The sequence below is a fragment of the Pollicipes pollicipes genome, unplaced genomic scaffold (genome assembly GCF_011947565.3).
Source record: "Pollicipes pollicipes isolate AB1234 unplaced genomic scaffold, Ppol_2.1 Scaffold_7231;HRSCAF=8579_pilon_pilon_pilon, whole genome shotgun sequence".
Taxonomy (NCBI): Eukaryota; Metazoa; Arthropoda; class Thecostraca; order Pollicipedomorpha; family Pollicipedidae; genus Pollicipes; species Pollicipes pollicipes.
Genome location: NW_023597034.1, coordinates 42,562,019 through 42,572,018, shown reverse-complemented (window position 1 = coordinate 42,572,018; position 10,000 = coordinate 42,562,019). Strand labels below are relative to the sequence as shown.

Genomic DNA, 10,000 nt, shown 5'->3' with positions numbered 1-10,000 from the left:
GATCATAGACCAGTATGATTTAGGTCCGAGAATGAGAACCAGTGGAGCTGCTTTGTATCCTTTACCATTCCGCCCCTGGCGAACGACCCTGAATTCGAGTACTTCCGTCAATTTTTTAGGCACAGAACGGAACTTTATGACACTAACGATGTTTTTTTTCTGAAAGGAAATAAAACATTGCCTTGGAGGCCAGGATTTCGTACACAGCGGTCGCTTTAAACTCTCCTCGTACGTGACGCGTTTCGTTGTGCCACTGATACCGCCATACAGTGGCGTGCGCAGGATTTCGCAAAAGGGATACAGCTGCAAATTTGTATGTTTTTAATTAATTAATTAGCTCTGTTAGCAATTATTTAACTGGCTCCGTTGTTAATTAATTCATTAGTATATTATGATTAATTAGCGCGCCATGGGCGTTTGACATTCCATGCATATCGCGTGAATACTAGCTTCTGTAACTCTGACCTGAATTTTCGTCATCTGTTGCAGAAAAGACCTGCATCATAGACTTATTGCCACACGAGTTTTGTCCAGTTTCAAATCTAGCGTGGTGGTGAAAAATGTGCAAATACTAGAAACTGCTTTGCATCGGACAACGTTCACCGATATGTTATTCACAGCAAACGGTCCCATTTGGTAGCAATCTTTGGATCGCCATCACCATCCCCTGGTCATGTCACAAGCGTGTCGTCTCGAAAACTTTGAGGTTTTAATTCGGTAACCGTTCCTGGGAAAGGTCCAAAGTACACAACCTTTTTAGAACCTGAGAATATCCCATAAACCAGCGTCCACAAAGTTTAAAAAACTTGGACGTGAGAGTGGTGTATAGCTTAGATCGTTTTGACTGTAGTGTGGAACGTCCAATGTGTGATACGCAACTGGATTGCATGTGCACAACGAGCAGGTCAGCTCAGAGTGTACTTTCCTGCACGGTTGGGGCTGTGACTTCTGAAGTCCCTAATCAACAGTCTTGAATGTCAATGTTGCATGTCGCGAAATTCTGTGAAGGACATTAATGCGCTGTAATGATTCCATAATAGTTTATCCCGGCATGGTTGCTGCGGGAAGACAACACAGGAGTGGTTTCTTTATTATGTCAGTATTTTAGTCCATAGCACTACTATGGCCGAGTACAAATCGGAAAAGTTTCAATGTCTAAGATGCCCAGGATTTGCTGTAGGCTGCGCTAGATCAATGCGTTTGAAATGCTGTTTTTTCATCAGAATTGTTTTCCCGTCCTGGAAGAATCTAAAGAGCACTTTGGTAGGCCCATTTCAGGGATAACTACAGCATGGTTCGCTTTAGTGTTGGTTTACCGCACTTCTTCGTCCTCCCATCTAATTCGGCAAAAGTGATCCTCTGAGGCCAAGTCATGTGTGACACTGCCCTGGCGGTTAAGCGGGATCTGAGGCATGGAAGGCAAATTACAGCTCTGAAGTTCGAACGAGCTATTAGTTATTGTTTGTACATGCACATTTCACCATTTGTCTGACAAAAAAGTCCCGCCAACCTTGCTGAAGTCCCCAGGAAGAGATTACCACTTCAGGCAGTGCAGAACAGCAGCGCAGCCTGCCTGACTGCTCTCCCGGTCGCGGCCGGCGTGAACCCGGCGAGTGCTGGCGACAATTAGCTGTGCACAGGTCTGTGACGTCAGCGTCGGCCGGAGCCGCGTATAAAAGTGTGGCGCGCCGCCCCGGAAGTCAGACCCCGGTGCCACCGCCGCCGACAACGCCACCCCCCGCTCTCTGCAGGTAGGCAGCCCACCACTGGAGCGCCAGCGCCGCTCTCCGCTCCCTGCAGGCCCGCCACCAGGGCGAGCGGGGCTCTCGTCCGGCTCGTGAGTGGCCGGGTAGGCGGGCACGAGACACCAGCGCGCTAATAAGAAGGCGGCAATCACACAGACAGTTGCCGTGCCGTTTTACTGCCTAAGGTGGTGTTGTGCTGCCAGCGAATGGACTTAACTGCATTCAGTCGACTAAATAACCAAAACATTACTCAAAAAAGTTACATTTTAAACATTACCTTGGGTATTGTTATAAAAAACACAAGAGCGAAGAATGGGTTTTCTTCGTATGAAGTAAGGGAACAAAATCGCTTGCAAGTACTGTGAGATTTCGGTTAGTGCGAAGTTCTTTTGGCAACTTTCCACCGCTAAACCATATCGGGACAACACCAACATGCATCCATCTTATCTAATAACTGCGCGCACTGTGGCGAACAAATATTAAAAGGCTTGGAATATCGCATTACGCAATTTGTCGCAGCATTTAAAAATGGCTGTTAACATTGTTTGGACGCATCGTATTTTTGAGTAGTGCCCACTGTTCTGTCCTACCAAAAATAAGCTGATCATGATTCGCTTGCAATCGTCCTTCTGCTACCCTCAATTGGTACCAGTGTTTTGGAAGCAGGCCAGGTTATTGGAGCGCGTTCATGCGTAGCATGACTTTTTGCTTTCAAATCCGGGCATTTCTTTCCTAAATTTAAGGAACACAACCACCTTACTGTGTCCTCTTGTCCCACAGCTCATTTGATATGTTTTAAAACTACGAAAGATACCTATGACACTCACAAACAACACCTGCAATCCGCAATATCAGCGTCTTTGGTCGACATAAAAGCAACTATCAGTAACCGACCTCACCGTTGCCGTGGCCGTGGTGTCCCATGGCCCATCCAATTTACCTTCACTTTTCGTTATTCTTTTACATTAGCAAAATGATAGGACATTGAAACAACGTGTTTAAAAGGAAAAATATTGTCCGCCCACTTTTGGGACGTTCCCACTTTTGGGAACCACCTCCCGGTACCACCCTCTTGTTCCTGAACCCTGATGTTTCTACGATTGATTGCAGTCTCCTTCCTTTTGTTTCGTTTCGTTTTACAAGGCTTTTTCTTCATTACCAACTGTCCTGAAAAGACTTGCTAAGCTGACACGTACTTCAAGCATTTCCTTACGCGGACCGCCACATAATTACAGTAATCGACATTCCGCGGTCGATTTACCGGAGGTGTGTGAGTAGAAAAACACCGTGACCCACGGCTTATCTCAGCTAAAAACGTCTGTTATTGGCTTTCGAAACCATACAAAAGCATGTTTACCACCTTTGCGAAAATGTTGGGCTTTGAGGGCCGGTGGATCACGACGTTTATGAAATGACCCCCACGCTCTATGTTTGTTTGCCGCCGGCATGACGACCGCGGCGTGGGCGCACTTTTCATCGTGGTCCAAGTAAGTAAAGATAATTTTTTAACGTTTCAGCAGATAATGAACACCTTTGGAATTTATTGATCCGTGTGTTACGACGCTTACGAATTACACATTCCACAGTCATGTTTGCCTCTGGCAATAGACTGCGAGACGTCAAATGGTGAGCTCTGTGTTGCAGTCTGGCTGGTATTCAGACGAAACTAAAGATGCTGACCTTTAATGATTACTGAATCATATAACTTAATGCATTCACTGCTCGTTGTCTGCGGTAAATTTCCTTCGACGCGACGGTTGGTGTACTCCGCAATGCGATCCAAGTAAGTTAATATGTATTTTGGGGAAGGGGGCTTGTCAGACGCCGGAGGTGGACAACTTCGATATGTGATGAATCATGCATTACGACCCTCATGACTCACATTTGGCCTCCGGGAAATCGACTATACCACGCGAGATGGCACACTTTTTGCGATCGTGGCACCGAAGACGGTTTTTGAGCATGCTAGCGTTTTCGGTTGTGCGTGGTAACCTTAAGCACCACAGTTGGTCGACAGGTTTTCACTTGAAGACAGGTTTTCGATTCCCCAGTGATTTATTGTTAAGTAGGCTCCGTCAGGAGCGGATTGCGAGTAACAACAGCGCGAGGACATCACGGCTTCCTCACGTGCTAGGCGGCCGGTTCGAGCCGCCACTGCCAAGGACGCGGCGCTGGCTGGGCGGGGCAGTGACACCGGTCAGTTCAAGGTTCCTCGCAAGTCGGCGGCGGCCGACCGGCCCGCGGGCGCCGCCGACTGCGGTCGGCGTCCCCGGTCTGTTTACCTCCTCTCACGTGTATTACCGCCGCGTCCGGCCAGCGCCAGCGCACGCACACGCATTCCGCGTGCGCGCGCCGTGACAGCCCGAGGCTGGGCGTCGGGGCCGTACTCGAGGTCTTTAACCTGCGCGGCTCCCGATGCGCGAGGGGAGACTGTGGGATCTGCCGCGCGCCGACCATGGCCCAGATCCGGTCAATTCAGGGTCGGCCGGCGGCGGAGGCGTCTCACCTCCTCGGCTCCACCGCGGAGGTGCCTCACCGCCTCAGCCCCACTGCTTCGCCTGTTCCGCTGCTCTGCCGCCGTTGGCCGTTTTTGACTGTCGTGACGGTGGCCGAAGTTCGATGTCATCGTGTCATCTCTGAGGCAGACTTGGTAGCGCAGGGGGTGGCAAACCTGTCACAGGTCCTGACACCCTTGCACTGCTATGCAATAGTTGCACAGCCGGTGGCGATCCGCCGCACTGCTCCTCGCGTCATATTGGCTGTCAGAGAGGACGATTTCCCCACCGAATTTTAAGCCTCTCAGCTTTCGATAGCGGGCCTTCCCACCTAGCATACAGCGAGGTGAGCCTGTGCATTCCAATCACCGTGTTAAATGCCGCTGCAGCCTTCTGAGCGCGGGCGAGCCTTGCGCGCCGTGTGTTCGTGACAGCACCTCCCCGGCGCCCGAGGCAACGTGCCCAATGTCGCGGTGGCGGCCTCGGGCCGGAAGGCCGCCCGTCGCCGGCGGCGCGCCTCGTCCGCTTCCGCCCCCCCCCCTCCCCCCGCGCCTCACGGCGGCAGCGGCTCCTTCCGGCGTCCGCCTGCGCGCTGCGCTCCGCCGTCCGCGACGTCTGGCTGTGGGAGCACTTCCGACCTCGCCGGGAGCAGACGAAGATATCGCCTGCGGACAGCGAGCGTGTTCACTCCAGCAGATGATTTACCCCCCCCCCCCCCCTCTAGTACGCTCCTGACGAATGCTGCCTGTCGCGTGATCCTTTCTGGCATGCTCCTGGCAAGTGCTGCTGGTCGCGTGTCTTCCCCTAGCACGCTCCTAACGAGTGCTGTCCATCGCGTGTCCTCCCCTAGCACGCTCCTAACGAGCACTGCCCATCGCGTGTCCTCCCCTAGCACGCTCCTAACGAGCACTGCCCATCGCGTGTCCTCCCCTAGCACGCTCCTAACGAGTGCTACCTGCCATGCGTCCACCTTTGACACGTTCCTGATGCGATACGTGATTTGGTACGTTCGTTCCTACCTGTCGGCTCCAGCCAGTGAAAACCAGGGGAGCGACAGGCCTTATTGAAGCAGCGTGCCAGCATATGTTGTACCGGTACGGGAGTTATCAGAATGTTTTGTGCCCAGCTGCCGCCGAGCCTTGTCGCACTGGTCCCTAACTCGCCTCCACTCCACCATGCAGCAATGAAGTCCATGCTGGCCGTGGTAGCGCTGGCCGCCGTCGTCCTGGCCGCCGACGACGACGGCAAGCCCAAGCTGAGTCTGCCGCAGGCCGACCTCTGCGCTAGCCGTGAGTTCCGGCTGTAATCTGCCCCCCCCCCCCCCTGCCCCCCCCCCCCCCGGCGACTGCCCTCTGACCCCTCACCCTCATCCCGCTGATTGCACGCTTCAGTTTACATGAAATCTGTGCTCCCTGCAGTGTATGTACACCAGGCACGGGAAATACCACCCTAATCTCCAATCGCTGTCTCCGATATAAATCACGATCTCTGATCCTGGAAACCAGAGGCACGGGATTCGATTCCCCGTGGTGTCCGCCCTTTCAACCCGGGCGATAGGCATGCGATGCATGTGGTCTGCGCGGCTGAGTATGTTGCAAAGCCCCAATGGCAATAATGCTAAATAGCGCTATCTGCAGGGCTAAAAACGACTCCAGTCACTACCACACCCCCGTGACCGCCACGCCGCCGCGTCGTCTCGCGCGACTCCCGCTGAGCTCGCCCACCGTGGTGACATCGCGACACCGCTCCCAAACAATGGCCGTGAATGGCGAGCGGTGTGTCACCACGGCCCGCTCTGACCTGCCCCTGCCTGTCCCCGCCTGCAGGCGCCAAGCACTACAACTTCAGAGGACACAACTACCTGTTCTCCTGGAACACCCAGGACGCCGGCACGCGCACCTGGTTCCACGCGCGCAACTACTGCCGCGACCGCTGCATGGACCTCGTCTCCATGGAGACGGGCGAAGAGAACGAGCAGATGAAGCGCTTTGTCGAGAACGGTGAGAGGACCCGAGAGGACGCGCACGACCCTGCTTCACGGGTGAACGGACACGCGGGACCTTGCCTCACGGGTGACGGACGCGCCAACCCGCCCGCTGGCGGCAATAAGAGGTGTCTACCTGTTGAAAGGCCACGAAGAAGCAGCGGGCAAACATTGGTGGTCAAGCATGAGTGGCCTAGCCCGACAGCGGCCCGGTGTTTGCTCTCTGCCCTATTTCACTACACCGCATTAGGCAACTCCTAGCGGTGGGGTCATGCGGCGGTAGAATAATGGAGTAAATGAGGCGACCGTCACGCTAGCGTTGCGGCCGCACGCCGGGTGACGGGCGTCACAGCCGACCCAGCCTTGACCCGAGACGCTTCGCCTCAGGCGTCGGCCGCTCCCAGTCGGTGTGGACATCGGGTCGTCTCTGCAACTTCAACGACGACTGCAAGCGTGAGGACCTGCAGCCCATCAAGGTCAACGGCTGGTTCTGGGCTACGCCGCGCGTGCGCATGTTGCCTTCGAACCAGAAGACCCCCTTCAACCCCCGAGGAGCCATCAACGATTGGAGCTCGGCTGGACAGTAAGCGCAAAATGCCCCAGACCGGATGTAGCTCGGGGTTATTCAGGAGCCAACCTAAATGCAAGAGTGCACCTTAGACAGCTTTGCTATCTTCAGGGTTTTTCTCATGGCTATTTCTTACTGTTTCTGCGATTGTTCAGAGGCATTGTCCCACATGAATCTGCACTTGTTCCGTTACAACAGCTGCGCTAACTGCCTGTCGGGTACGATGTGTGGTTCGTGTTGACCTGGCACCGACGGAGCTGACCTGCGCGTGCTCCTGCCCAAGGTGCGGTGCTCAGCCGGACCAGTGTGACCAGAGGTCGGATGAGGCCTGCATGACCGTCGGCAACAACGTCTTCAACGACGGCATCAAGTGGCACGACGAGGTGAGCCTGCCGTCCCCGCGGCCTCCACACGTGGCCTGCCGGCTAGGGCAGCAGATAAGTGCAGCGTCGTGATGCCCATCTGGATACCTGGCTCCTCGGGCTGTGTTTCGCCTGAAACAAATTTTGTATTCCGAAGTGTGGTTTTGGTTCCGACGAAAAGGCAAGCAGGTTTGCTGTTACGACCATTTTTGAGCTAATATTTTTCGGATCATGCTGTCATCGTCTGTCGGCTCATTGCTGCCGATGCAGGGAAGACGTGTTGTCCGCGGCTGGGCAAGATGCGGTTCAGGACCTCTGGGTGCTCTCCATGTGACGCGGTGAGCCACGGCTCATTGCATCGTCACGGGCTGCGGAATCCCTGGCGTCACCATGACACCACTGTCGCCGCCTCTTCTCCGCCCCTTCCCCCTCCCCCGTCACGGCCAGGTGGCGCTGCCGCAGTGTGGGGTCCGACCCCGCCGCCGTCGCGGTCCGGCCGCGGTGATGGATGGCCGAGACACGGCTGATCGCGGACGAGCTTCGTAACGCCGGCCGCTCGTGCGTGGAGGCGGCAGGCCAGGGTCGCCGCCGGCGCCCGCCCCAGGCGCCGCGCTGGTGGCGGTCCGGCAGTGGGCCGCGGCCGTGGGCGCCGCTGGCAGAGGTGGTGCCATCTGTGGCGCTCACGTCGCCGCCGCTCCTGTTCCAGACCTGCCACCAGAGCAAGGGCTTCATCTGCGAAGACTCGGACGAGCTGATCAACTTCGTCCGTTTCAACAACCGTCACCTCAACATTTAAAGTGCGCGTTTCGCGTACTGTTCCGGCCGGGCTGTCGCTGGTCGAAGCAGGCCCTCAGTTGACGTCGGATAGAGGTCGGGATGACGTGATGTGATATTCCTCTCGGGCCGGACCGCTGAGGCGAATGCTGAATGGTGCTGTATTTATTCGGCATGTTGTGATGGGAAAAGTGAGCGACATTTACGTGGCGAGTGCAACTTTGGTAATATAAATTATACGCCGTGCACGTGAAGTGTTTTTCGACGTAGGTGTGAAAATATCCGGAAAAATGAAACGCATTTAAGAACACCTTTAATTGCGATTGAAGCATGCGATGTTTATCAGAGTGGTGTCAAAGATCGTCAAATGTCGTCAGAGGCGGAGTCATCGAAGTTTCCAAGGGAGAGAGAGGGCGCACATCTAAGGGCCGCCTAAGCAGATCTCCAGGTCTCCCGCATCAACCCTGATCTAAAAAATCATGCAAACTTCGCCCTTTTTTAAGTCCCTCTCATTCACGCATTGTTCTTAATTAAACCTGTTAGCCTGGTAGGGCTTACTGTCTTTTTAATCGGACCTCTTTTTGGGCCGGCGGTGCTACCTGAGTCTTCCATGGGGCCTCCAATGCGTTGGACGGGTCTTTTTTCGATGAATGCTTTATAATGAACGCCTTGTGCCGACCAAAAGAACCTCATGTTAGCCATCTGAGGTCTCCTACGTGGCAGGCATTGTCTCCTGTCTCGCTTGGAGCCTCTGGTTTTCATTTCCATTGTATGGACCGTTCTCTTTCGTGAGTTCAGACCTTCTGCCGGCGCACTCTCCTGAAATCTGACATTCTAAATGGGAAAATTTGTAACTTGGCCGCCTAAATCTCGAGAGCCACTCGTTATGAATTTCGGAACCTCACATTTTCCGGATCACCTTGGTAATAGGAAAGTTATGAGGTAGCTTGGTCTAGATCGGACCACTGTGCGTGATGCGGCGCGAGTAAATCTAACCTCATAGGGTTAGCACTGGCTGACGTTTGGCTCCACACTTATCGAAGCTTTTCGGAGCAATGAACACTATCGCTGTCACGTGCTAATCATTTGCACATATGTCACTCACGAGGAGCCGAATACGGTGGAAACCGACACGTAGGGTACAGTACAACCCACAAACACGAAGTGAGTGATGGACCCAAAAAGAGGCTCCTTCGCGGCTGTTGATCTGTGGCTTCACACAGATTACAACGTGGAAGTATTAAGCGACGAGTCACCACCAGCGAGCATCTCACCACCAACGTATGCTCCCTTACACTGCGGCAAAGCAGGACAGTTCGCTAACCAACTACCACAAGTTGGCAGATCCAGATATAAGACAATGAAACCAAGTTTCCCCCAGGGCGAACTGGAAAATATACCGAAGGCCCCTCTGGCAAGATCTTCTCGACTTCGAAGATCGATAACAAGGCACAATCTGTCTCAGCAAATAGATCATCTTGGTGACGGAAAGCTTCGTTGCCGTTGACCCTTCGCTCTCGTCGAAAAGATATGCGCTGGGAGCTTGTGGAGACCCAGCATGGGGAGACAAAGACTTGTGAGTCGGCAGACACTTTCCCCAAATCCAGAGGAGACTACGTATTATCCATTGACACTTCTAAGCAGCCTGGAGCCTGCCGGACTGCCTCACACCATCTGGTTCAAGCAGGGCGTGCCTATCATGCTCTTACTCTTACGAAATCCGGATCCCCAAGCGCTGCAATGGTAACGACCATGACAAGCAAGGCCAAAGGTGCGAAGTTCTTCATCCCAAGAATGTCGCTAATCCCATCTGTCGTCCTTTTCAAGCTCAAACGGGTCCAATCTCCCGTCGAGCCATACCGTTATTAGGACCGAGAACCAAAGCCGGCCCCTGCAGTTATGTGAGTATGGGTCTCTTGTATGGGTACATATGCGTATGCACATATGTATGGGTGTCTTGTATTGTGAGTATGGGTCTTGTGTAGGAAGTAAGTATAAAAGAATGGGTCTCAGCCTGACTGCCCAGCGTTTTCCCGGGTTCAGCTTTACGCCGGCAGCTCCTGAGTGAGCGG

The 10,000-nt window shown here is 54.0% G+C and overlaps 1 protein-coding gene across 1 annotated transcript; it reads left to right on the top strand.

The window, feature by feature from the left end:
• The first annotated feature begins 1,711 nt into the window (after positions 1–1,711).
• LOC119110243 (uncharacterized) lies at positions 1,712–8,176 on the top strand. Its single transcript, XM_037233988.1, has 6 exons — positions 1,712–1,751; positions 5,422–5,529; positions 6,067–6,240; positions 6,612–6,807; positions 7,076–7,175; positions 7,861–8,176. The coding sequence occupies exons 2-6, from the start codon at positions 5,424–5,426 to the stop codon at positions 7,948–7,950; spliced, it is 666 nt and encodes a 221-aa protein (XP_037089883.1). The 5' UTR covers positions 1,712–1,751; positions 5,422–5,423; the 3' UTR covers positions 7,951–8,176.
• The last annotated feature ends 1,824 nt before the right edge of the window (positions 8,177–10,000 follow it).

Coding starts and splice junctions, on each gene's coding strand:
- LOC119110243 (XM_037233988.1), top strand. CDS start 5,424: ATGAAGTCCATGCTGGCCGTGGTAGCGCTGGCCGCCGTCGTCCTGGCC. Junction 6,241..6,611: donor GAAGCGCTTTGTCGAGAACG/GTGAGAGGACCC, acceptor GCTTCGCCTCAG/GCGTCGGCCGCTCCCAGTCG. Junction 6,808..7,075: donor GATTGGAGCTCGGCTGGACA/GTAAGCGCAAAA, acceptor CTCCTGCCCAAG/GTGCGGTGCTCAGCCGGACC.